General features: G+C 35.3%; 4 protein-coding genes across 5 annotated transcripts; 3 read left to right on the top strand and 1 right to left on the bottom strand.

Annotated features, from left to right (window-relative positions):
• The first annotated feature begins 6,008 nt into the window (after nucleotides 1-6,008).
• Nucleotides 6,009-8,683, top strand: LOC149246289 (uncharacterized). 2 transcript variants are annotated; one of them, XM_089457854.1, is made up of 3 exons: nucleotides 6,009-6,081; nucleotides 6,307-6,847; nucleotides 7,073-8,683. In XM_089457854.1, the coding sequence occupies exon 3, from the start codon at nucleotides 7,752-7,754 to the stop codon at nucleotides 8,613-8,615; it is 864 nt and encodes a 287-aa protein (XP_089313980.1). In that variant the 5' UTR covers nucleotides 6,009-6,081; nucleotides 6,307-6,847; nucleotides 7,073-7,751; the 3' UTR covers nucleotides 8,616-8,683. The 2 variants fall into 2 exon arrangements, with proteins under 2 accessions (XP_089313980.1, XP_089313979.1); XM_089457853.1 differs by having other exon boundaries at nucleotides 6,307-8,683.
• A 2,169-nt stretch (nucleotides 8,684-10,852) lies between these two features.
• LOC149246290 (alcohol dehydrogenase-like) lies at nucleotides 10,853-14,002 on the top strand. The gene is made up of 7 exons (XM_089440429.1): nucleotides 10,853-10,985; nucleotides 12,030-12,190; nucleotides 12,386-12,461; nucleotides 12,572-12,633; nucleotides 12,825-12,920; nucleotides 13,067-13,228; nucleotides 13,415-14,002. The coding sequence occupies exons 1-7, from the start codon at nucleotides 10,853-10,855 to the stop codon at nucleotides 13,532-13,534; spliced, it is 810 nt and encodes a 269-aa protein (XP_089296555.1). The 3' UTR covers nucleotides 13,535-14,002.
• Nucleotides 14,003-18,519: 4,517 nt separating this feature from the next.
• LOC149246291 (phenylcoumaran benzylic ether reductase PT1-like) lies at nucleotides 18,520-21,273 on the bottom strand. The gene is made up of 5 exons (XM_089457855.1): nucleotides 21,010-21,273; nucleotides 20,782-20,916; nucleotides 19,744-19,981; nucleotides 19,326-19,529; nucleotides 18,520-18,976 (listed from the first exon to the last, which is right to left on the bottom strand). The coding sequence occupies exons 1-5, from the start codon at nucleotides 21,193-21,195 to the stop codon at nucleotides 18,813-18,815; spliced, it is 927 nt and encodes a 308-aa protein (XP_089313981.1). The 5' UTR covers nucleotides 21,196-21,273; the 3' UTR covers nucleotides 18,520-18,812.
• Nucleotides 21,274-22,750: 1,477 nt separating this feature from the next.
• LOC149246292 (phenylcoumaran benzylic ether reductase PT1) lies at nucleotides 22,751-25,253 on the top strand. Its single transcript, XM_089457856.1, has 5 exons — nucleotides 22,751-23,085; nucleotides 23,187-23,321; nucleotides 23,447-23,684; nucleotides 24,209-24,412; nucleotides 24,760-25,253. Exons 1-5 carry the CDS (start codon nucleotides 22,900-22,902, stop codon nucleotides 24,921-24,923), a joined length of 927 nt encoding a protein of 308 aa, XP_089313982.1. The 5' UTR covers nucleotides 22,751-22,899; the 3' UTR covers nucleotides 24,924-25,253.
• The last annotated feature ends 1,817 nt before the right edge of the window (nucleotides 25,254-27,070 follow it).

A 27,070-nucleotide genomic window follows, 5' to 3' on the forward strand; every position in this document is an offset into this window, starting at 1 on the left:
AATTCTAGGGTGGTGAATCCATTTATGCATTCAAAAACTTATTTTAAACAACAAAACGTGCTTGAAATTTTATCGCTGGTGAAAAAGGTTATTTCCTCTATATATATATATATGGATCAAATCTCTCCAAGTGCAAACCTTTCCTCATGTTTGGCACTCAAAAAAGAGGTTTACACTTGGAAAGATTTGATCCCTCTCAATGCACTTAAGAAAGATTTGATCTCTCTAAAATTGATAAATCTGGAGTTAAATAAATCTGGGCTGGTCAATATGGTATAATGTTAAGAGTTGTCATTTATTTCTTACATTAATTTTTGTGTTTTCAAATTTAATGTGGTTATCATGGGTCTTAAAATGTTCTACCCCTTACCATATTATGTATAGAAGTCTTTAATGGTTAGCATGTTTGTAAAAAAAATGTGATCATTATGGAAAATATTAAAGATAATAAAAATAACAGTATAAAAAATTTACAATGAAATCATTTCAAAAATCAACAATTTATATTATTTAAATTAATGAAGTAATTTCAAAATATTTTTTTATTATTATATTAAAATTAATGTAATTTCAAAAATCAACTTTTTTTTATCTTTTTTATTTTTTTTAGATTGATGAGGTAATTTCCAAATCAATATTTTTATTTAGATTGATATTACATGGAAGGTTTATTAAAAAAAGAAAAATGTAAGGTTGTATTTATAGAGTGGGTTTTATTTGAGGTGGTTATTTGTTATTGTTGGTAGCATGGTGGCATGCTCTTCTTGAAAGGTGTAATGGGATTGAAGAGCTTACTATAATTAATATAATAATGTAAGTATGGTGATCATTTTATGGAATGACTATTAGGTCCATTATATTTATGATTATTAATGAAATGCAAATTAGGTTTACTATGTGTGTGATTATTAAATAAGGTCTATTAAGTAGTTAGTTTTGAATATTGTAAAGTAACCTTATTGAAGAATGTTAACTAGATAATTAACATTTGATTATGATTAAATTTTCCTAACTCATTGTTTGTAAATGTGGAGTTCTTCCTATAAATCATGTATTATAGTATATTATATTGGAGCTTAGCTCATTACGGGGTGACTTCAAGTAAACAAAGGTTAATCTTTCAATAAAATATTATTGTACCATGTTTCCCTACCTTAAAGGGTTTTGATATTCAATAAAACATTGAGTATTTTAATATATTGTTTGTAATTCATTTTTAAAGGTCAAAGACCATACCAAATGAGATTAGAGCTCTTTCTTGGCCCAAAAGGAAGAAATTATTTTATATTTTTGCAAATTTTTATGCTTAAAAATAGGGTCACAACACTCATGTCCATTTTTAAAGCTCTTTATGCAGAATATTGTATATATGAGCTCCTCTTCACATATAAAATTCATTCAAATTAAATATAAAGAAGTGAAGATATTCGTGATTTAAAATATGTTATTATTTGGTGATGGTTAAGAATATAACAAATCAATTAATTAGACTAACACTAGTTGAAGTAGAGTAGTTGTGGGATTTCAAAATTAGAGTTACGCACTATGAGTAGTGTTATAGAAGTTATATTTGTTTCAAGTTGGGGTCTCACAACCCTCGAAGGGAATTCTTGTGGCATAATTATATTTATATTTATGAAGCTAATTACAATAGGTGAATAGAAACAAAGTAATAATGTCATTTCATGACTAGGGTCATGATAGTGATTCTGATGAATATTTATGATGTTAATTCCATTTAAAATTTGCATTGAAACACTAATGAAACAAAAATTGTCAATTTTGATGTGTATGGAGTGGGAAGATCACATGAAAATAAAAATAATTGATCTAGATTGAATCAGTATATTGTTTTCATCCATCTCGATGCATTTAGAGTGGAAAAAATGGAGGAATCAGCTCATGGGACCGTTTTTACGGGCGGGACCAGTTTAGCGAAAAGGGGTCTAAAACATTCCAAGAGCATTTTGAGGCATCAAACGATGTTTTTTGGGGGTAAAATTTTTCTGCTTAAGTGCTTTAATGTTGCACATTTTCACAATGTTCTACACACAAATATCTTTCCAACGACGCAAGAAGTGCATCGATTGGAGTTCATATGCAAAAGTTATGCCACTAAGCTTGGTAATGCATATTTTGTTTTTTGTTATGTTATATTTACTCAGCTTGGTAATGCATATTTTGTTTTTTGTATCTACTTTTCACTTTACAAGAGAAGATCCAGGGGATAATTATAAAACACTCAACTTTAAAACTTTTTGTGATTCTTTAATTAGAGAGCAAGATAATCTCTTGATCTTTGAGTGCTTAAATTCTTAATGGTCCAATATAAAAATAAACTCAAGCATCTAAAGAAGAAACATCCTAAAACCAATTAGTGAAACAACGATCCCAAGTCCTCTCAATGAATTCCCACTCCCATTAGTGGCAAAGAGACTGAATCAAAAGGTAAGAAGACTAAGAGACACTATAACTTTTGTAGGTGAGATGATCATTTGGATTTTAAATTATTCAAGAAAATGGAAGCCTTAGAACCATCAATGAAGAGATATGACATCAATCTTGGTTCTTCTTCTAACTCTTATTTTCATGGACGTGCACTTTTTACTTTTCATTTTTCCTTCAATGCAACATCCACTTCTTATTCTAGTGAGTGGCTTATTGATTCTGGATCATCTTATCATTGGGCTAAGATATAACCATTTTTTAGCACTTAGTGAATATAACACCAAATAATATATGTTGGTGATGATAAATCTCTTAATGTTGTAGGGTCTTCAATAATTCATCTAGATAATGGTCATTTTAATGGTATATTATATGTTCCAATTCTTTCCTACATTCTTCTATTAATATATCAAATCACTCATTTAGGTGACGCTAAAAGAATAGTCTTCACCTCACTAATTTGTAATCAATGATTAAAAAGATCTTAAGCATACCTAGCAATAGGAATTGTTGATGATATTAGTAGGTTGTTCAAATTTGACAACCTTATGTCATCATCTTTTCCATTAGTTTTTATTGCTTATAGTGGTGCCTTGAGCAAACTTTGACATGAGTGATTTGGTCATCTAAACTATCACTCAATGTAGAAGCTATGTAATCCAAATATGGTAATTGGTTTTGATTTCATTTGTTGTAGAGATAGTGTTTGTGTCAATTGTGTTTTCCACAAACATCATCGAGATATTTTGACAATCATCCTTCTTGGCATGTTAGGCCCTTTACAACTCGTTCTTGGTGATTTATATGGTTTTATTCCTTCTTCTTTCTTTGGGTTCAAGTATTTCTTAACTTTCATTGGTGACTTCTCCAAATGCACTTGGGTTTATATCTCAAAACTCATATGTGAATATTTTGATATTTTTTTTTTTCCTAAAAGACCCTTGTAGAAATACAATTTGGGCATCAACTGTAGAATTTAAGGATAAATAATGGGGGTGAACAGGTTAACAATAAGTTTATAACTAAGCTCCAAGGGTTAGCTCAACTGGTCGAGTCCCGTTGTTAAGTACCTCGCCAATTGGGAGGTCACATGGTCAATTCTCCAAGACGCCCTTGGGGTTAGGCCCTGCTAGTCTATCGAACGGGTTTTAAAAGATTCCCTTCGGGTTTGATCAGCCCAAATTTTCTATGTATGTAGCGGCCACCCGTGAACCACCTCTAAAAAAAAATAAGCTTAGAACTTGTTCAATTGCACATGGTATTCAAATGCAACATATTATTCCATATTCATGACAACAAAATGGTGTTGTTGAGCGATAATCACACATTGAAGAAATTGACAAATTGTACCATCCAATCTAAGGGATTAGGTCCTACAAAGGATTTGAAAGTAATAACACCAAAAGAATCATGGGGTAATTTTATATTAATGTAAGTCACTTTGGTTTCCTTGGCAATAAGCATAGACTCACGTTCTTCATGAGACAATAAAAGCATTAAAGCTTAAATGAAAAAATTGATTTACATCTAAAACACCTTCAATTAATGTTAAAACCCATGACTAACATCTATAAAAATAAACACCTTTGAAGATGAAGTACGATCTCAAATCTATTAATCAAACATGTCAACCTTACATTATATCAGGAAAGTCAATAAAACTAAAACTAGTTGTGAAAGTATGAATTCAAATCTTGAACATGTACAATTTGCACTACATTTCAGAATTTACAAGCCTAACTTTCATTTACACAATTATACATAGATATAATGTCAATAGCTATGCACACTATATTTCACGAAAACATTTTGGTAAATTATGCACACTATATTTGACAAAAACATTTTGGTTATCTAGGCTCTCATCAAATTTTGGTGAGTAAAGCAACTTAACAAAATTTGAAATCATTTCGTTTCCTAGGCACCAACCATGTTCACAATTATCTTCACTTTTGAACTAAGAAAACATCTTAACAAGATTTTAAACATTTCCTCTCATGGGCACTGACTATAACACCCTTGATTTTGTAAGCATATAGGCTGGTAAGTTGGATCATATGGCCAAGGGCCAAAACTATGTATTCTAAATTATGTAAACTATTATTCATAAAATATACTATTGGATGCTTCACAAGGAGAAGGGGGCTATGACTCCATTATAGGAAGGGCTAAGGGGGCCAAGCCATGAATTCTGATTATTTTATCTAATGTAAAACACATGTACATTAGTTAATGTAAAGAGTAAATTATCTTTGGGATTTGTGCCAAAGTAGTTGGGAAAGAGTTTAGTGTCAAGTTGGGAACATGCACAATTAGTCTGTGCCTTTGTGAGTTGAGGGTCATTTTGGCATGTTAATTCACAAGAGTCAAATCATTGTCCAAGAGTAATATGAGTGACATTAGAAAGACCCTAAAGTTCGTATGGGAAGCTAAAATACATGGGAAATATAATATGTAACTTCCCTAGACATTCCTGTGAGCCAACATGATATTTTCCTGGTCAGCCTATGTTGGAACCCTGGAAGAGGTGAGATAGCTCAAGGCACTGCTTTGCAGAGAAGGGTATCACCTCTTGCGTGGTGTAGGATGAAAGGGTAAGAGAGTTGGTGATTAGGGTGATGCTATGTATGAGTGTTTGGTTGAGTGACCAAGGCGACTTTAAAGCTCAAGTTAGAAAGGTCTTGTTTTCCCTTGTGGAGTCATAGCCCCAATTCAAGGGTGGCATACAGTTGAGAGACCTAAAACAATAGTGCCCAAGGCTAGGAGGGACATCGTTCATTATCAATTAGTTAATAATATAATTAAAATAAATGTTCCTTTGATTATATATAACTAATATATTGTGGATTATTGTGTGTATTTGTATTAGTTAATTGTTGCTATTAAGATTAACAAACATTCTACATGTTTAGGCCGATAGGCCTTCCTATAAATGAATATAGTCGTCTACACTTTCATTCTCTGATTGACATCTAGATCTTCTGCTGACATCTGGCATAAAATTTTCCTCTTTCCGCTTGACATCTGTTTCCCGCATGCATCATTATTCCGGGTTTCTCATCAGCTTGGGTTAGTTATGGCCGTAACCACCTTACCCCTAACTACATTCTCGCCTCATTTGCCTTCTGCGTGCCCGGAGGAGCTCTGCTCACGACCGACGACATTGATGATTTGTGGCAGCCTGTAAGTACTTGAATCATTCTAACATTAACTTGTTGCTCTGTTTTAGTTTTTTGTTGCTTGAAATAGAAAAACTCGTTGCTCTGTTTTCTTTATTTGCTGTTTGACAGTTTGTTCATAAAGAATCTGCAGGTAATAACCAAGGTGCGGGGAATTAGGATGGTTCGTGTCCTCAGTTATTTCTATCACGTTTGGGAACCAGATTCAGACAAAGAAGCCACATGGTTCAAAAATTGGTGTGATGAGGTTTTGGGACACTGTCTGAGGAAGTTGATCGACCCTAAACCATATTGTTTCAGGAAGTTACAACTTGTTGCAACGGAAGATTGTCATTTAGAAAACATACTGAGGAGGGTAGAGTCACCAAACCTGATATGGCTATGTTGGAACAACTGTCCCTTCTCTTGCCTGCCTCCCTGGATTCCGATGAAGAATATAAGGGTTTTAGAAGTGGTATGAACTAAATTGAAAGAACTGTGGCAAGCAGAATCTTAGGTTAGGGCTAAAGACAATTTTGTATTTATTCTCTTTTTTTACTTTGTCGCCCTAATTTATGGTAGATTGTTGCTGCAATTGCTATACTAGCACAGGCTCTCGAATGCATTTGAAGGATTTTGTAGATAAAAGCTATCATCTCTGTATTTTTCTTACTGTTGAAAGATGAATATTGCGTGGCAGGCACCTCTGGAGTTGCGGGAGCTACATGTTTATGCTCCTCTTTCAATGTTCCCAAAGTCCATTGGACGGATGAAGCACATCGAAAAGATTGTGGTGTACCAAAGTCACACCAGCCTCTCAAGTGAAACAAGCAACCACGGATAAATTTGGGAATTTGGAATAAATCTCATGGTACATCAGTGATCACCAATTTTATAAACTTTACAAATACAAAGAATAATTTTTAGGTTTTCAAAACTCAAAAGCATGGCTGGCCTGCAAAAGAGAATTAATATGACATTTCTGTATGGTACTAATCTCCAGACTTTGTATTTTGTTATGGTATATTGACTTCTTAGAAATTCAACAGAATGGTGTGGAGCCAGAATTCTTTATTTATATTATCTATCAGAACGATTTTCAATGGATTCACATACTGTTCACATTCGAACTGGATATCCGCATTGTGCGCCCACAGACATATCGTAAAGGGGGAGAGAATGGAGCCTAGATTTTCGCATTATTTGGCTGTGTGATGAGACCATATTCTTTTTCTGAAAAGGTGTTTTCCCATTTTAATGCCCGCCATGTGATATCCTCTCTGCTATCTTTCTCTTTTCAGTTCTTCACGGGATCTACATGCAATTTGTAATGAATTGATTCTGAGTTTTATTTTCCAGATTCATCACATTGAGATTTTTTTGCTAAGTTTTAAACCTGTAATTCATTTTCGGAAAAAATAAAATAAAATCTCCTAATGAATTATTTGAAATGATCCTTTGAACAGATTTTCCAAGTCCGCAGATAACTCGGGATTGCTGGGAGCAAATTAGTACACCAAATGAATAACTTCTTGAAACCAGATTGAATCTTGATATTAATTAACGCCACACCATCAATCCTTCCTCTGGTTGTGAAGATATCTGAGCGGGCTTCGCCTAGATGGGTGGTTTGTCTGCCCCCACCACCCACTAGCCATCATCTGCCCAATACCAACCCATCCACTGCTAAATTTCTATGATTAGCTCTTTCAAATCAGCTACAATTCTTCTGGTTGACAATCCCATCTCTTTCCATCAACCACTTTTGACACGACTGGTCTTGCATCTGCCACTTCTTCATTGCTTTAAACTTTTTGGCTCATAGTTTATGAAGAGTAAAGTAACAGCACCCACCACCTTTGACCCAACATATACGTGTTAAAAAGTAGGATAATAGGTTTAACCCAACCTCTATACGATGTTGGGTCTGTCTGTATCTGCATGCTATATCAGCTTTTTGAAAAAAAAATTGCAGAACTAGATAGAATAGTATACTCCATAATTGCCATGATAAGCAATGTCAATGAGATGAGATTTAGTTCCATCATTGCCCAATTACAGCAACTTCCATCTCAATAAAGCAATTATTGTGGATCTTTGGGTGAAAATTGTATGAATGGTGCTTGACATTGGAATCAAAAGCTGATGGCTGCTCAGTGTCCTATGAGATGGGAGACCACTGCACAACACTGGTGGTTTGCAACACCTTTGGATTGGGCAACAGCCAATGGATACTTTGATGTTGTGAGAGAATTGCTTAGTTTAGATGGAAATCTTCTTATCATGCTCACATCACTAAGAAGAATCAGAAGGCTTGAAGCTGCGTGGGAGGATAAGGCCACCTCCATTGATGCAGCGAAAGGCCGAGGCCTTGTGGCCAGGGAACTTATGGGTGAGTGTGAAACAAGTGATGGGAACAGCCTCATTGATGCAGGGTATGGTGGGTGGTTGCTCTACACTGCTGCTGCTGCAGGGGATGTTGAGTTGGCAAGGTGTCTGTTGAAGAGGAAGCCATTGTTGGTGTTGGGAGAAGGAGAGTATGGAGTTTCTGACATGTTGTATGCGGCTGCCAGAAGTAAAAATGCTGAAATATTCAGGGAAATCCTTGGGCTTGCCCATGATATCAAGTGTCTTGGATGCGATCAGGAGGACGATGCAGCAGTATATGAGTCTTCCCCTTCATTTGAAATGATGAGCAGGGCTGTTCATGCTGCTGCTAGGGGAGGGAGTGTGGAGATTTTGAGAGAGCTTTTCAAAAATTGTCACGATGTTGCCTGGTACAGGGATAGTCAAGGCTCAACTGCATTGCATTCTGCTGCAAGCAAAGGTCAACTTGAGGTGAGGTCTCAAGATATTAAGTTTAACATTTCGTCTAGCCTGAGACAGTATTTTATTATATCAATGAAATGGATTGCTCAATCTGTGAACTTGCCTACGAGCAGTCCAACCTGTGCCTTATATGAAAGGTCAGGACTATTGTCAAGAGTAGCCACAGTTTGGAAACTATAGGAAATTTTAAGGGAGTTTTGGGCATAGAGCATGAAATATTAATATGACTGAAGGACAGTTGTATCTTCTATGACCTGCCACATCTTTTTGCCATTGTTATTTTGCTGCATATTTTCTTGATTCCACGTGGTTGATTTTGACTTGGTTTGCTTCAGCTGTGTGTCTCAACAGGTTTCAAACTGTAGAGATACTACACTATCAAGGAGAGATGGCAATGAAGTTAAGGGAATGCTATACTCCTGACACACCATAGGGAATGAATAGTATAAAAGATGATCACCTCATTAGGTTTTACAGGTTCGTAGGGTTAATTTAGTCATATAAGCTGTACCAGGTTAGATCCATTTTAAACATGGATTTATCAAGTGTCAAGATGGATGAAATCTTTAGAGGTGTAACCTTTTTAAATTTAATGAAAAGTTTTGTACCTCAAGGGATTTGATCCTTCTGAACAGTGGAACACTTGACAAACTCAGCACTAAGATGGATATAGGCTAATGTGTGTATGCATACAGACATGTATGTTGCTTTTAATTTATTGATGAGGAATTTTAAATTCCGTTATAATTTTTTTAATATTATATTTGGCTAAACTCAACTCAAGTCGGTATTAGACATGAAAGTTGAGCATCTTCTTCACCTGGACTGGACTCCTTATGGCTTTGTAATAATATTTTATAAGTGGTTCATATTAGTAGGCCTTGGTCTGGATTAAGGTTTGTCAATTTATTTTCATAACCACAGAGTTTTCTTGTAATATAGAGCATTATTGGACAATTATATCTTTTATATTCATTGTGTTTTAGCTCGGAGGCATTGTACCTTATATTTAGGCGACTTAGTGCAGGCAGCCACATAAAGTGCCCACATTTAGGGCAGGCAGTGTGAGACCCATCACTTGGAAGCAGTGTGCTTCTTTTGTGAATCTTGTGCATAATTCATGATATTTTAACTATTTTCTGAACAATCCACAAATTTCTTTTTATTAGGCTATATTTGGTTGTACTCACTGTGCTTGTGCAGTTTTGCACATTATAGGGAATCACTTTCAGTAATCTTCTCTAAAACTATTAGAAAATTTGTTGGAGAATATTCAATGCTGTCCTCAGTAGAGGGAAAATACTCAAATCTATTGAGCTAATATGCATAGTTGGCTTACAGAAATTAAATATATAAGTAAGAATATAGGCCATCAAACATATGTCGAATAGTGGCCATTGCATATGACAAACACGCTATTCAAACATTACGTATAGCTTTCAATAAATTTGTGAGTCTGATGCATGAACCAGGCATTTGCCATGTATTTCGCTCACTTAATTTACCCTTTGCAGACCTCTTTTAAAGGCTGAATCTGCCTTCTTCACCGTAGCCAAAGTGGATACACATAGGGCGTTGTTTAATTCTGTGTTGGATGTGATCTAGAGTCTCCACTTTAGAGTCACAATGTCAGTCAGGCTATTCCTACTATACTTCATTATTTTTTTCTCAAATGTCCCAAGTGTTATGAGAATCAGATAAAGCCCTTCCATCTATTCCTACTACATTATTTTTTTCTCAAATGTCCCAAGTGTTATGAGAATCAGATAAAGCCCTTCCACAGTTCCACTTGACTAAATAGAGTTTGTATGTGTACACTGCTATCAGATTCAGAGAGTACACTGTCAGACAGGCTATTCCTACTACATTATTTTTTTCTCAAATGTCCCGAGTGTTATCAGAATAAGATAAATCTCTTCCACTTGACTTCTCAAATGTCCCAACTCCCAAGTGTTATCAGAATCAGATAAAGCCCTTGAGGCCCTTCTACTTGAAGAACCAGAGCACCGATGTCAGTCAGGCTATTCCTACTATATTTCATCAATTTTTCCACTTGACTAAACAGAGTTTCTATGTGTGGTCTTCCATCATATTCAGATAGAGTGACAGTGTCAGTCAGGCTATTCCTATTTTCTCAAATGTCCCGAGTGTTATTAGGCCGATAGGCCTTCCCTTTGGAACAAACTTTCGTCATCCCTTTTTCTCCCGTGCTGACACGTGGACAGTTATGCCATCGATGGGTTTCTCCCTTCCCTTTGTCTCCCGTGCTTCTTTTCTTTGAGAGATTGACACCTGGCATTCTTCAGACGAGAATGTACATCTGACATCTGTGCACAGTTTTTTTAGGGCCGCTCTCTACTGACATCTGTGCACATTTCGTGATATTCGTCACGCTTTTCCTCCTTCAGTTACTCGTCATGGCCTTCATCCTTCAGTTACGGGCGGAACATGGCCTTCATCCTTCAGTTATGGGCGGAGGGTTGTTATCGGCGGAGAGCTCGAGAACCATCATCCTCATTGTTACAAGTAAACGAGTCTATGTTGTTACAGGTAAACGCTTTGCTGATATCTCCTTCACTGTCACAAGATCAATCAGGCTTATGAGGTAAATTCGCTGCCTAAGAGTAATCTTTATCTATATGCATTTTCATTCTGTAATATGGGACTCTTATGCAGGCCCACGGTTTTCTGATTGTTGTTACTTTTGTGATAATGAGCCGACGTTAATGTCCAGTGTAAAGATAACTCTGTGACCGGCAACAGTTCCCAACTAGGTTATCCCTTCCCCTCGGATTTCTCTTATTTTGTTATAATTAATTGTTCTGTTAATTAATTAGTGAGGTTCAAGATTGGGGCATACGCGTGAGTATATTAGCGTCCTGTATTTTTATCAGCTGCGCGAGGGTTTAAAGAAATGAAAGTGATCGCATCGCAGGACAGGTGACGGGATCGAAACTTCAATCCGCGTAGCCATTCAGTATCATCAAATCAAATCAGTCGGCGTTCTACCATATTTGTAAGTGCTGACACATCTTTCCATTCACAATGGTTGTTCAGCCATTAACATTTGCGCATTGTTTCAGGTATTTGGCTTAAAAAAATGATTTAGGGCAAACTTTGAAATATGAGGTTATCGATGCCTACAGACACATATCTCCCAAGTTTATCATGAAAGATCTGATGACAAAAGAATAATATATTAACTTCCACTAAAACCATTATGAGGTTAAGGATGCCTACAGACATATATCTTCCAAGTTTACCATGAAAAATCGGATGACAAAAGAATAATGTATGAACTTCCACTATAACCATTTCTACAGTTTTATTCTTCACCTAAAAATTTAATTAAATATTAGCGGCAAACCCTACGGTTTCTCTGTTTATTGATTCTGTAAATCTCTGTAAGGATGGCTGCATATTATAGTTATACCATTCTGAAAGTAAATTTATAATAATGCGTGTTTAGAGTTCAATTTGGTTGTTGGCTGCCTAAGAGTAATCTTTATCTATATGCATTTTCATTCTGTAATATGGGACTCTTATGCAGGCCCATGGTTTTCTGATTGTTGTTACTTTTGTGATAATGAGCAGACGTTAATGTCCAGTGTAAAGATAATGGTTTCTTTGACTGGAATTGTTGTGCAAAATTCTTCTCTGTTGTGGAATCAGGGATGGGTGCTACTTTGAACGCAGGCAAACCCAAGAAGGGTTCGATAGTAGCAGTATTTGGCTTGGGGGCTGTTGGGCTTGCTGTAAGTACTAATAACAAGTGCCCTCTTTATGTTCCACTGTATGCATATTAGTATATGTTGCAGTTTTAAAGTCTTCAAACCTTTTTCTATGGACTAATCTGTTCACTTCCCCTACCTGCATTTTCATTGGGACCAATATGATGAGGGTAGAGTTTAATTATATGTTAGCCTTCTGACTCGAGTTTAACTACACAGGCTTGTGAAGGTGCAAGAATTGCAGGAGCTGCTCGAATAATTGGAATCGATTTCAATAATGAGAGATATGAACGAGGTAATTGTATATTTCCCACTTCCATTATTGGAAAATCTGTGTACATATGTTGATATGTTGACTTGTAGAATTGCCTTTTTAACCCTTTCTTGTAATCTTTCCTTTCTCAGCAAAACAATTTGGAGTAACGGAATTTATAAACCCTAAAGAGTACGAAAAACCTATTCAGCAAGTACGTTGAGCTGCCCAAAATGATCATCAAACTCTCTCCCAGATCAGAGTATTGGTTGCTTTTGACTAGTGCGGTACTTTAGTACTTAGGTGGGGGAGATTTTAAGTTTTCGCATGGAGTGCACTCATTCACCATCCATTCAAAGCAGTGTAGACTCTTAATTTCCAAACACTTATAAAAAATGTTTACAGGTAATTGCGGAAAAAACTGATGGAGGGGTGGACTGCAGCGTCGAATGCACAGGGAGTATTGAGGCCATGGTTCAAGCTTTGGAATGCTGCCATGATGTACTAGCTCTTGGTTTCCTTTGGTTTAAGATACATCAATCATTTCAATTCTAAGCTGTAGCTTTAAAGTTTAAACTGATTGCTTCGATTTAATTAAGAAAATGCAGGCAATGCATATGTTTGATATCAGAGTTCTGTTTTTGCAGGGTTGGGGTGTAGCCGTTTTAACAGGGGTCCCTCGTTCAGACGCAGTCTTTAAAACGAATCCTGTAAACTTTCTGAGCGAGAAAACGTTGAAAGGAACCTTCTTTGGAAATTATAAGCCTCGTACTGATTTGCCAGGCCTTGTAGAGATGTATTTGAATGGGGTAAGACTTCATAACATAGTTGTAACAGCTTATTCAAACCATAATTGTAGATAATACTGTGTGGTCATATTTCCCAGATGTTTTTTTTTTGTCCGTACCATGATGGGAGCAATCTATGCTTATCATATCTAATTAGAGTTATAATTACGGTTTTAATCTTTCCTTCCTTGATTGTTAAATTTGCAGGAGCTTGAACTGGATAAATTTGTTACAGACAAGGTTTCTTTTGCTGACATCAACAAGGCATTTGATCACATGCTTAAAGGAGAGGGTCTGAGAACTGTAATTAAAGTCATCCAGGATTAGTGACAAATATGAACACAGTTGGAATATCTCCAATGTTATGAAGGCATGCTGAACTATTTCAAACTGTTATGTGATTAATGTCGTGGCTTTTATGTGTAACTATGGTATGCAATTAAAGTCCTGGAAAGCATGTAAACAGTTATAATAATTTTAGGGTAAGTATGATGTTTAAGTTTTGACACTGCTTCCAAAACAGCCATCCAAAAGGTCATTACTATAATAGCTTGATTAGAAATAGATTGAATGAGAAGGTCCAGATGGGGTATTCAATCATCTCCATCCATCTGTTCTGCATCCTCAGTGCTTACTTGAACAATATATCAGCCTTCATATTTATCCCTTGCATACATGCTGAAAAGATAATGACATGGAATTTTTCCTTGCTTCTCTGATTCCGTCCAATGATGGGCCAGCTGCAAATTTTCCTGATTGAAATTTCCATTTGACCTCTCTGCAATGTGTTTGGAATCTCTTATCACCTGTAGACAATTTAAACCTTTCTCTATTGCTATTTTCAGAATCTACCAAAAAGCATAAAGTTCTGCTCTGTTGTTTGATCCATCTCCTACAGCTCTGCTTTGAAACTGATCTCGTAATTGTCTCTTAAAGTAATGCCTCATGATCCACAATAGCTGGGATTACCTTGACAAGCCTCGTTGAAATAACTCCACACTATTGTTATATATATATATTCAATCAATTAGTTTTGAGTATTTGCTTTCTAGATTGTTACCGTGACAAATCTAGGGTAATCCCTGACAAATTATGCTTGGGGCTATAATTGTGGAGCCATTGAGTGCAGAATTGATGCGTAGATCCTGTAGCAAGAGAGATCTGAACTGTGCAGGGCGATTGAAGTAGGCAAAGTGTCCAGGTTACAGATGTAGCGGCGAAGAGTGGCCAACAATGGGGTGGCACTAAAACTACTTATGTGATAGATACGGAAGAAGAAACTCATCACAATTTCGAAAGTATTCATATTTGCCATTTAAAATGTAAATTCTTCTGATTCCTTTTTCAAGAAAACAGTGGGAATTTATAGATTGTGTTTCTTTGTTTACATTAATGATAAAAGATCCAGACGAAATTCCCTGAAGGCTTGTTCTTTTTCAGGGTTTGAGTGAAAAATGTCGTTGTGTATGTATCCTACTTATGGAAAAGGGTATAAACAGTTTTGGGGCAGCAAAGATTGCTCCAGAGAAAATTCCAAGAAACTGAAATCATTTTAATTGAATTTGAAATTGTAGAAACCTTGAACCCCTTTCTTGGTTTGAAATCAAAGTTGAAGATGATTGGTCTGAGTAGAAGGAAAACGAGTGTATGGGAGTGTAGAAGGAAAAATATCTGGAGACACAGATTATGTGAGGAAGCAAAACACAAAGATGGTCTAAAACTATTGTTAGAATTGGATATCAAAGAAACCTGTTAACCTATTGCGAATGAGTGATGCATAAGCAGTGTTAAGTGGGGGCAATTGGTGTGTGACCAATGTTCTGTGTGAACTGGCAATCATTGGGAGTTGTTATCTGGAGACACAGATTAAAGTATAACTGAAAATTTTGGTTGAGACTATTTCCATTTTTGGAAAGCCAAATTGTAAAATGCCCTTTAAAGGAAGGATGTGTAGGGATTGCAGAAATTTCCAGAATCAAATTCTTGATGTAAATTTTTAAAAATTCACCTTATATTAAAGGTTTCTAATTTTTTTGAGAGCGCTCTTTCTTCTTTTTAAACCCCTTAAAGGTGGGGTGGGGATGTAAGATATATATTTTATTTGTAGAAATTCAGACAAGTAAATAGAACATTTAAAATATTTGCACTGTTTTGCCTCTTAAAATGCTTGAAAATGAAAGTTTGAATTGTATCTTGGACAGAGCATAGATTAATAAGTGCTAAAAGCTTGCTTTGAGGGCCAGAGAAATACATATTGTTTTGAATGGTGGGTTTGCCAAAATGGAATCTAAAACCACTATATTTGAGGACTTAAGTATGTAAAACAAAATACTTTGAAAAATACAATACATGAATTTAAAATCGGTTTCAAAATTTTAATAATGTTAATGTTTTAGTTCTACTGTCAACCAGTAATGTAAGTGATTTGTTTTAACATTTGCAAATCACAAATTTCTCCACTTTTCATTTACCATGTACAACGTTGTAATTTACTTTTCATTTAGAAAAAAACCGTGCTGCCAATAATCTATTGAACCTATTGAGCTTTAAGTATGAACGCGTTCTACACTTACTATATTAATATGAATGGTTTGGTTTTGGTTTTGTTCTTCTAATATCAAATGTACTGGTACAGGATGGTCAACGTGGTTATTGCCTTCGTCACTACTTACCTTTATATATGCTTGACTATCTATAGAACTTTCTTCCTTTCACTAATCCTATCGGCCTCTCTTTGTACCTTTTGGGACAATTGCTAGTTCCTACTATATTTCATTAAGTTTTTCTCAAATGTCCCGAGTGTTATCAGAATCAGATAAAGCCCTTCCACTTGACTTCTCAAATGTCCCAAGTGTTATCAGAGTCAGATGAAGCCCTTGATAGGCCCTTCTACTTGAAGAACCAGAGCACCAACTTAGTGTTGAAACTTGTCAAATTTCTTCCCTGCAATGTTATTACTAGAAGGATGGAGCACGCTATCACATCAATCCATGAACTTGAACACAAAAGCCAGCTTCTGGATTACCAAAGTTTTTTGTTTGGATAATGGCTTGTGAGCCACCTCTATCTCACAATTGCTATCCATGTGGGATTATTCAGAACCCAACACCAAGAGTCACCAAACCTGATATGGCTATGCTGGAACAACTGTCCCTTCTCTTGCCTGCCTCCCTGGATTCCGATGAAGAATATAAGGGTTTTAGAAGTGGTATGAACCAAATTGAAAAAACTGTGGCAAGCAGAATCTCAGGTTAGGGCTAAAGACAATTTTGTATTTATTCTCTTTTTTTACTTTGCCACCCTAATTTATGGTAGATTGTTGCTGCAATTGCTATACTAGCACAGGCCCTCGAATGCATTTGAAGGGTTTTGTAAATAAAGGCTATCATCTCTGTATTTTTCTTACTGTTGAAAGATGAATATTGCGTGGCAGGCACCTCTGGAGTTGTGGGAGCTACATGTTTGTGCTCCTCTTTCAATATTCCCAAGGTCCATTGGACGGATGAAGCACATCGAAAAGATTGTGCTGACTTGTATGTCAGATTTGATTTATCTCAAAACTTTACCAGAGGAATTTTGTCATTTGTCCTCACTGCAATACTTGCACCTATGATGCCCAGATATGAAGTCGCTGCTTGATTCTTTTGGGTTCTTAACAAATCTCCAGCACCTCAATCTCTCTCGCTGCTGGAGTTTGCACGGGCTTCCAAATTCCTTCGGGAATTTAATTCGACTTAAATATCTAAATTTGGAATATTGCTCCGATTTGACATTGTTGGAGGAAACATTTGCAAATATCAGGACGCTTGAATATCTAAACCTTTCGGACTGCAAGAGCGTGGAAGTGTTGCCTCGCCAAGTTGCACATCAACTGTCCCTAGAAATATTAATCCTGTCAGAGACAAATTTAAAAGAATTGCCTGGGGATATTGGAAACCTAAGCAGTTTGGAAGAATTTTCTTTGGGAAATGCTTTGTTGGAAATGCTGCCCTGTTCTCTAGGTCACCTGAGCAGCTTGAAGAAGTTGTGGGTTTGTGATTGCCCAGAATTGAAATCTTTGCCCCATTCGTTGGGACTGTTGACTCAGCTGTCAACGTTGTGGGTTGGAGGCTGTGGAATACAGTTCTTACGATCAACAAATTCGGCCTCAGTCTTGATGGATCCGAGGCATCCGATAATATCATGGTTTCTAATGGAATTAACTTTTTAATAGCAATATATCAACATGTTTTCTAATATTATGTTTTGACTTTCTAAATGCAATATACAATTATGGTTTTCAATGAAATATATTGGTAGGGAATAGTCATGGTGGATATTGCCTTGGTCACTAGCAAGCTTTGTATATGCTTGGCCATCTATAGAGGTTTCTTGATTTTGGGTAATTAACTTAACCTCTTGATTTTGGGTAATTAACTTACTCTAAAATAAAATAAGACATTCAATGTGTTCCTTGTAATATAGATATAAACAAAACATCTAAAGAAATATAATTGCACAATGATCTAGTCCAAGAAAACAAGGTTTTCCACAAACCAATTAAGCCTTTCAATCTTTTTGGCTTATTTGCTTATATCAAACATTTGTGCAGGGTTTCAACCAATTAACATTTCATTGAGTATGTATTTACAAATCAATGATTTTGGGATCAAATCCCACAAAGCAATTCTATAGCTGCTCTTCAAATTCCTTCAAGTTTTTGAAAATAAAACCAATGAATTATCAATATAATTTTATCATAATAAAAAACAATTAGAAAACTTTTAGCCAACTCAAATTGCTCATTAGTTAGGCTTGAACCAACATCTCTTCTAGAAAAATTCAACAATTCCAATTTAATAATCCTATCGGCCTCTCTTTGTACCTTTTGGGACAATTGCTAGTATTATTTATTGTGTGTATTTGTATTAGTTAATTGCTGCTATTAAGATTAACAAACATTCTACATGTTATTATGTCTCTCTGTTTGGTATTATATGTTATTAGGTATGTATATTTGTTCAGATGTATGACACAGTTATTTTATGGTAACAGAGTTGTTTAATGTGGAACTTCATGCCATGTATCAAAGGGTATTTCTAACTAAGGTGTCCGGAGTCAGAATTCAGGTGATGGCTTGATCCTGGGTGGCTCGGGACGTGACACCATGTTCCAAACCATCATAAATATAAATCTATCAACATTCTGCTAAATTATTCATTAAAAAACCAGTTAGCTAATAATAACTGTATAAAGATAAAAGTATCTGACTTCATCCATGGATTTGCCACTTTCTTATAACTATTTGACGAAGTATTTAGTAATCCAAAATGTGCAGCTTCAAAAGACAATATATCACACCAAAGGTCCAAAAAGAAAACAAACAAAACGCCATTTGATCGCTTATTATGGAGCACAAATATGTTAAGGATCTGCCTGTGCCTACTTCTGACCTTACACAACCATACAAGAAGCTTTCTGATCTTACTAAACCATATAAGAAGCTCTGTTTTCATAGCCCATAACTGGGCAAAAGCAGGACAAACTTTTATTGAAACTGCTATATTATCTCGATCTGTTGAAAACCGCTATCTAATCTCAGTCTGTTGAAGCCAACCTCGCATACTCACACAAATTGGTTAAGGTACTCATCGACAGTGGTGTATTTCACATCAGGGTACAGCTGACTGCCCTCCACTCCATTAGGTCCAATTTCAAAATTTGTTTGATCCCCTTTCACAAAAACAGAGTGACTGATTGCTATGACAATATTAGCTGGGAATGGTGACTCTGCATCACCCACGGTAATTTTGGAAGCTGTAAGCCCATTATCCACAATAAAATTCTCAAAGGTAAAAAAAATATTTATCAATCTTTCCAGCAAATTTCTGACCCCAAAACGAGGCCTTACCCCTAATCCTGATTAATCTTTCAAAAAGTAAAACAAATTGGGCTATCATTTCAGCTTGAAGCAGTACACTGGCGAAATCAATATAGACTACAAACCATTTTATAGACAAAGTTCTTAAATGATCAACTTTTTCCTAAAATTATGCTCCAAATTCGTTGGATTTGTTAAGTTTTGCAAAAAAAATATGGGTTAAAAAAATCGTGAGAACTGAGATTTGCAACTTCTGACCTTCAATTATTTTGAGAACCTGCTCCTCAGGGACATAGATCTTCTCTAGAGTCTTTCCAATCTTCTTTTCCCATAAAGCCACGAGTTCATTGAAAGACAGAGTGTTTGCAGGAAGTCTTAAGTATAAGGTCTTGTTCAGAGTTCTGGGATCGTCCACTGCCCTGATTGTGTATGTTCCAATGTCTTCCTCCTTCACATACACAGCTGCATTGTATCCAAGGAAAAATCAAAAAGAGAAATCCTTAATCAAGAGAAACACTAAACTTAACACCATGATATAAATCTGATAACGAAGGTCATCACTGCTAGAACTCATAACACAGAATGTTGCTTCATAAAGAGATATAGAACCGGATTTTCAACTGCGACTTTTTGGAATAGATAGAGGGCACACTATCAAAAGAAACAGTTATCAAACCTTTAACATTTCCATCTCCAAAAATGACTACTTTATCCCTTGGAGGAGCTGTAAGGCCAGCCTGTGACAGTGTCGGAAGGAAATAACCAGCAAAAAAGTTGCTGGAGACATATGTATAAGGGATGCCCGCCGCCTCGATTGCCCTACGGATTTTGACTTTCAGCTCAAATGCACTCTTGGCAGGCTCCACTGCATGGACGTTATCAACATCATTCCCAAACTCAGATGGCAAAAACCTCTGCAAAAAATCAATCTATTGGGTTAAATATAAAATTTAAGCAGAGGTATTAATAAACATACTAGTTACAACATGTCTCCAGAAATTTGAATTCATTTAGCTAAAGAAATAAATTACATAGTCTAAGGGGCAACATTTTCTTCTAGAAAACGATAAAATATTTTTGGAAATCCAGGTTACAACTTACAACAGTCAAACTTCAAGATTTTGGGCACTCAAGAGGTTTTTGATAGTGCTGAGTCCATTTTCATCATCAAAAAAATGATTGAAACACTCCCAAGCTTGGATAACAAAACCAGGTTCCAATGAGAAATAGCCTCCCAGGGCAATTATGGCTTCAGTAGACAAAGGCTAAATGATTGGTTCATCAAACCACCACTCTAACTAGGAGTTAACTTTATCAATCCTTTTCATCATAAAAAAATGATTGAAACACTTCCAAGCTTGGATAACAAAACCAGGTTCCAATGAGAAATAGCCTCCCAGGGCAATTATGGCTTCAGTAGACAAATGATTGGTTCATCAAACCACCACTCTAACTAGGAGTTAACTTTATCAATCCTTTATTGCAAAAGAAAGATATCAACATTCACTTTTACAATATTGAAAATTATTGAAAATTAGTTTTTGGTTATTATCTCAGTATAGATCCAGAAAGTTCTTCAACTTTGATGACAGACCCATGCACATCATTACACATCATACCGATCGAGCTGTAGAATGAGACTCTTGATTCAATAAGAATACCACCTACGTAAATTTTGCAAATTAACTCTAATTCTTCAGAGCAAAAGAGATACCTTGATGGTTCCAACTTCTTTAATTGCTCGGATAATATTCAACTGATTGGCGATCTGTTCTCCTCCTACTGTGGAGATTACCACATCCACCTTCTTCAATGCCTCCACAAGGCTGGCATGATCGTCTAATGATCCCTGTTAAAACAGCATAAAAACCCTAATGGCTGTGAAAGAAACATTACATGAAACTATTGCATAGCAGTAGAAAGCAGTGAGATTTTAACTTACATTGAGTATGTTAGCTCCTGAAGACTTGAAAGAGTCCAGAAGCTGGGCTCTCTCAGGCTTAGCAGAAGCCGATGAGTCTCGAACGAGAAGGAAGGTGGGGTGGCCAAGAGCAACGCTGGCATTGGCGACATGACGACCAATGTAGCCTGTTGCTCCAATTATCAAAATTCGGCTGATAGTTCCCATTTCTAACCGTTCTGCAACAAATAACGACAAGTGCAGTGGGGAATATGATCGATACAGAGAGAAATTTCATATATTTATAGCGATTGAAGATAGGTATGAGGGGAGAGGGTAAGGAGATAAGGGTGGAAATTGTCGAAAATTCAGGCGAATATCGCAATGGTTATTACACATCACATCCTTCTTTCACCATCAGCCAGTTGTTTGTTGCCGAATATTGTACGATCCGATGTATCACCAATTTGTTTGAAATTAAGCATGAGAAAAGTTACCAAACGTTGAAATGTCACAGTTTGTTTGTTGAGTCCATATCTGGTTGGTTAGTGGAGGGCTTCTCCAAGGCGAGGATGACCGCCACGCGTGGCACAGGGGGCGGAAGTAGTCAGGAAAGAAGAGAACTCTGTAACCCTTGTAATTCTTCCAAGAAGTGGGACAAAAGTATTTAAGGGCGGGCAGGACCAGACCCTCTAAACATCTTCATTTTCCTAAGAGGTGGAGATGATTTTGATGGTGGTGGATGTTAAATTTGTAAATCATTAGTCATGTTTAATTTATAGGACGATTTTTTGAATAATATAAATCAGGTGTAAAAGTTTATATAAAAATTAATAGTAAAAAGATGTGAAAACTAAGGAATAAAATTGAACTAAAAATTAATAGTAAAAAGATGTGAAAACTAAGGAATAAAATTGAGTTCAATTTTATTTTAATATAGTTATTTGTATATTTCTAGAAGATCTAGATACAACTTCCCATGAAACCATGTAAAACTTACGTAAAAAGCCATTAAGATTAAGTGCTTTCTTTTCCAACATTGTTTTAGGATGATGAAAGTAACCCACGGTCAAGATGTAATCACGGGTCCTTCTCTACTCAAAAACTTTGATAGAAATTGTGTCCTAATTACAATTTTGTTCGGTGCATTTATAGTTGGGAAACCATCATTCATATAATGGGAGACTAACTCATGTGTGATACACTTTTCCCCATCTTTGAGGGTTGTTAGCTTTTCCCGATCTTTGAGGGTTGTTAGCTAGAGCATAGCGTAAGGAGGGGAGGTTTATGGTGGGAAATAATGGAAATTTTGGTTTTAATCTGACAAAAATGATGAAAATTTTTGGAAATAATGGAAATTTTGGTTTTAATTGGATAAAAATGATAGAAATTTTTAGAAATTTAATAGAAGTTCAAGATTTTTAAATGTTTTTGTACTAATCTATTTCCACCATAAACAATAGAAGTGTCACAAAAATGTGACTATTTGTACACTAAAACTCACACAAACGCCAGAAATTGAAATTAGTGATGAGACTTGCCATCAGATCACTAGAAGATTGGACCCGATAGACATCAGTAAAGGGAGTCTAACTCATGCACCTAACAAGGTGCATGCATCTTCCAATATTCAGTCCACATACAACTTGTTTATGGTACAGGTACTTGCACTTTACATTTGGACCCCACTCTCCCTCAGGTGCATGCATCTTCTAATATTCAGTCCATATACAACTTGTTTATGGTACAGGTACTTGCACTTCACATTTGGACCCCACTCTCCCTCATTTCGCTGCTCCCTTCGCTACAAGTACGACATTTTCCAGGGATTGCTCATCGTCCAAACTTCTGTGAACATCGTTGTAATTTATCTTCACTGGATTAGTGTTATTCAGCTGATTACAGACAATTCGATTAAGTTTCAGAGCCAAGATGGGAAGCAGGAGCAGGATACTCCTAATTGGCGCAACAGGCTACATTGGTCGCCATGTTGCCAAGGCTAGCTTTGATCTCGGCCATCCCACCTTCCTTCTGGTTAGAGAGTCCACTGCTGCTTCTAATTCTGAGAAAGCCCAGCTCCTGGAATCCTTCAAGGCCTTTGGTGCTAATATAGTCAATGTAAGTTCAAATCTCAGTGCTTTTTACCGCCAGGCAGTAGTTGTATTAGTATGTAATGTTTCGAAGAGCAACAATTTGGGTTTTTTCTGTGGTTTTAACAGGGATCCATAGATGATCATGCAAGCCTTGTGGAGGCAGTGAAGAATGTGGATGTAGTAATCTCCACAGTTGGATCACTACAGATAGAGAGCCAGGTCAATATTATCAAGGCTATTAAAGAAGTTGGAACCGTCAAGGTACATATTATATAAACAATTGTAGAAGCTCATCAAATCTTAATCAGTGCAAACCCTTTCAAGCGAGGGTTTTAATCTCTGCTTCAATTTTATGAGTAACCCAATGGACTAATTGATGTTTGCAGAGGTTTTTCCCATCTGAGTTCGGGAATGATGTTGATAACGTCCATGCAGTGGAGCCTGCAAAGAGTGTGTTTGAGGTGAAAGCCAAAGTCCGTAGGGCAATCGAGGCAGAGAGTATTCCTTATACATACGTCTCTAGCAACTGTTTTGCAGGGTATTTCCTTCGAAGCCTCGCACAGGCTGGCCTTACAGCTCCTCCAAGGGATAAAGTTGTCATTCTTGGAGATGGAAATGCCAGAGGTTTGTTAACTGTTCCCTTTGACAGTATGCACTCTGTTAAAAATTATCATTTAAAGTTTTTCAGTCATAATGATCTTTCTGAATTAACGATTAAGACTTCTGTGATTCATAAATCCAATATGAGAAAATATTAGGGGAAAATCATATCATAAAGAAAATGTTTATGGGTTTAGAATCATCTAGATCACATCATAAAAAATATGTTTATATGTTTATGAGTATGAGTTTTGAATTATTCTGAGGATGAACTATACTGGATCGTTGGAAAGCTTTCGTTGGAAAGCTTTCAACATATTTCTTATGATGTGATTTTCACTTAAAATTTTCTATTCCATATTCCTAATGAACCACATTGGATGGTTAGACAGACTTCAATATATTTTTTATGATATGATTTTCAATTAAAGTTTTCTCATATTCCATAATGATCTTTGTTATTAAAATGGTTAATTCATTTTTTTCCTCTTTGATTCAGGAAATTTTATTATTGAAATTTCCCTAATTTTTTCTTAAACTCAATGCAGTTGTCTATGTAAAAGAGGAAGACATTGGAACATTTACAATCAAGGCAGTGGACGACCCCAGAACGTTGAACAAGACCTTATACTTGAGGCTTCCTGCCAACACACTGTCTTTAAATGAGCTTGTGGCTCTCTGGGAGAAGAAGATTGATAAGACTCTGGAGAAGGCCTACGTCCCCGAGGAGGAGGTTCTTAAATTAATCGCAGGTTAGAAGTTGTAAACCCTGATTCCGTACTCTTTGTTTGAACACATTAGCCAAACCTAAACATTCCTCCAATTTTTAAACATAATTTTAGTGAAATTTATATCGTTTGCTAATTTAATTACTAAGTTGAGTTTATAAATAGTCAATATGATTTGTGCAAGGAACTGGTTCAAAGATGAAATGCAAGGCCTAAATTGTTTACTTTTCATGACATCAACCATGATCAGGGTAAATCTGCGTTTGGGGTTGGAAGAAATTTGTTATTGTTGCTAAATATTGCTTTTTCGTTTATGAATTTTATGGTGTATGATGGCCTTATTGCTTCCATAACTGTGGTGGGTGATGCAGATACACCATTCCCAGCTAATATTAGCATAGCAATTAGTCATTCTATCTTCGTGAAAGGAGATCAAACAAATTTTGAAATTGGACCTAATGGTGTAGAGGCTAGTCAGCTGTACCCTGATGTGAAATACACCACCGTCGATGAGTACCTGAGCAATTTTGTGTGAACTATGCGACATTCTTCAACGGACCTAAGAGATTAAATAGTGGTTTCTATGAAAGTTTATATAAGGCATTTTTGCCAGATTGTAGGTTATCGCCTTTCATAGATATTCGACAAAGTAGAACCTCCTGTTTAGTATATTATGATAAGCCAGGCTAGGTAGATCCTTCACACATTTCTGTTCTGTAAGAAGCAAATATAGAAAATATCCGTTTTTTGTTTTTTGATTAGATAACTGTGCCTGATAACTGGTTGTAAACCCTAATTCCATACTCTTTGTTTGAACACATTTCTGTTCTATAAGATGCAAATATCCGTTGTTTGTTTTCTTTCAGCGGGGTGTGACGCTAATAATGCCTTTGGAAACTCTATATTTGGCTAAGTGTATTGTGTTGGGTCTATTTGCTAAATGTTATGTTAATAATTATAATTTATAAGGGATAATAATTATAATCTATAAGGGATTTGCAAAATTATAGGTGAAGTGATATGCTTTTACATCTATATCCTTGTTAATTAGCTAACTAATGCTTGGAAACTGGTTATTCCATGTTCTGTTTACATATGGAGATTGTTTAGTAAGCAAAGAATTTGGTAGAGTGCTGAGATCCATTTTTAGGCTCTTGAGTATGGTTGGTGTTATGGAAGGAAATGGTGTCAAATAAATGGTAATGCCCTAATTTTATTAATAGTGAAAATAAGTTGCTAAAGGAGTATTAATAATTACAAATTATAATTAAGTTTTGTCTTATTACAAGATAATGGATGACCTTTTCAGTACTTTTATTAATGAAGAGTGCAATTTGGTTCATCCATTTTTCTTTTTCAATCTATTTCAAATATATATAAAATGAATAATAATATGTGATGAAAAAAATGTCGTTATGATAGAAATGTAATGTCCACATATCTTTTGCATGTGGTGAATATATAAAACAAATATCTTTTATGATATGGATATAAAGCTTAGATGATGAGAACATAACATTATTTTTAAAAATAATGTAAATAGTTATTCATAATTTGTAGTATTATTTATTTTGGTGTTTGTAAATGAGAACATAACATTATTTCTAAAAATAATGTAAATGGTTATTTAGAATGTGTAGAATCATTTATTTTGATGTTTGTATATATAAAATGAATAATAACATGTGATGAAAAAAATGTCGTTATGATAGAAATGTAATGTCCACATATCTTTTGCATGTGGTGAATATATAAAACAAATATCTTTTATGATATGGATATAAAGCTTAGATGATGAGAACATAACATTATTTTTAAAAATAATGTAAATAGTTATTCATAATTTGTAGTATTATTTATTTTGGTGTTTGTAAATGAGAACATAACATTATTTCTAAAAATAATGTAAATGGTTATTTAGAATGTGTAGAATCATTTATTTTGATGTTTGTAGATATTCAGTATGTATTTTATGTTTGTAGATATTAGTTATGTATTTTATTTTTAATTATTTTAGTAGTTTATTTTATATAAATGATGTATAGGATAATTGAAATATTCACATAAAAATAATGTGTAATTTTTCAATAATATCTTTTTCATATATATATATATGGAATTGAAATTAAATAATATATCTGAATTAAAATTTCATCATGAGAATAATTAGAAAATATACCGTATATGTACTATGAATGTAAATTAAAGGTAAACTTGTTGAAAAATATGTGCACCTTTCATTAATAAATTTGATTCCATTTTGTAATAGTTATAATAGTATTCACTATGATGCTTGAAGATGACACAACACATGATTCTCATCCTTTACTCTTTAAATATGGTTAACTAGTGTTCAATTTCCATTTTTGATTAGCATTATGAAACTCATAATAACAAAGTGGGTGACCATGATTAAAACAATATGCATATATATTTGAGCATATTACAATAAAAGAATTGGAAAAATGTAGTGACATGATAAGGTATAAAGCTAATAAGATTAGAGTTTTTGAAAGAGGCTTTAAAATTAGAGCTCTTGAGAGATTAAAAACCTAAAATTCAAGGTGAGGATTATTTTAAAGATTCTCATCAAACTTCTTTAACATCCTACTTGGGCATCAAAAAACAAATATGTTATATGATATTAAAATTGGTAATTAAATATCGACTTCTTGAAAGACA

The sequence above is a fragment of the Pinus tabuliformis genome, chromosome 7 (assembly GCF_031772625.1).
Source record: "Pinus tabuliformis cultivar Carrire ecotype Pingquan chromosome 7, CPIR1, whole genome shotgun sequence".
Taxonomy (NCBI): domain Eukaryota; kingdom Viridiplantae; phylum Streptophyta; class Pinopsida; order Pinales; family Pinaceae; genus Pinus; species Pinus tabuliformis.

What these genes read in the sequence shown, in the direction of transcription:
- LOC149246289 (XM_089457853.1), top strand. Translation starts at nt 7,752, where the DNA reads ATGGCTGCTCAGTGTCCTATGAGATGGGAGACCACTGCACAACACTGG.
- LOC149246290 (XM_089440429.1), top strand. Translation starts at nt 10,853, where the DNA reads ATGGCCTTCATCCTTCAGTTACGGGCGGAACATGGCCTTCATCCTTCA. An exon ending in TAATGAGAGATATGAACGAG is followed by an intron (nt 12,462 to 12,571) that starts GTAATTGTATAT and finishes TTCCTTTCTCAG; the next exon opens with CAAAACAATTTGGAGTAACG. An exon ending in CTTTGGAATGCTGCCATGAT is followed by an intron (nt 12,921 to 13,066) that starts GTACTAGCTCTT and finishes CTGTTTTTGCAG; the next exon opens with GGTTGGGGTGTAGCCGTTTT.
- LOC149246291 (XM_089457855.1), bottom strand. Translation starts at nt 21,195, where the DNA reads ATGGGAACTATCAGCCGAATTTTGATAATTGGAGCAACAGGCTACATT. An exon ending in CAGGAGCTAACATACTCAAT is followed by an intron (nt 20,917 to 21,009) that starts GTAAGTTAAAAT and finishes CTGTTTTAACAG; the next exon opens with GGATCATTAGACGATCATGC. An exon ending in TGGAGATGGAAATGTTAAAG is followed by an intron (nt 19,530 to 19,743) that starts GTTTGATAACTG and finishes GATACAATGCAG; the next exon opens with CTGTGTATGTGAAGGAGGAA.
- LOC149246292 (XM_089457856.1), top strand. Translation starts at nt 22,900, where the DNA reads ATGGGAAGCAGGAGCAGGATACTCCTAATTGGCGCAACAGGCTACATT. An exon ending in AAGAAGTTGGAACCGTCAAG is followed by an intron (nt 23,322 to 23,446) that starts GTACATATTATA and finishes TGATGTTTGCAG; the next exon opens with AGGTTTTTCCCATCTGAGTT. An exon ending in TGGAGATGGAAATGCCAGAG is followed by an intron (nt 23,685 to 24,208) that starts GTTTGTTAACTG and finishes AACTCAATGCAG; the next exon opens with TTGTCTATGTAAAAGAGGAA.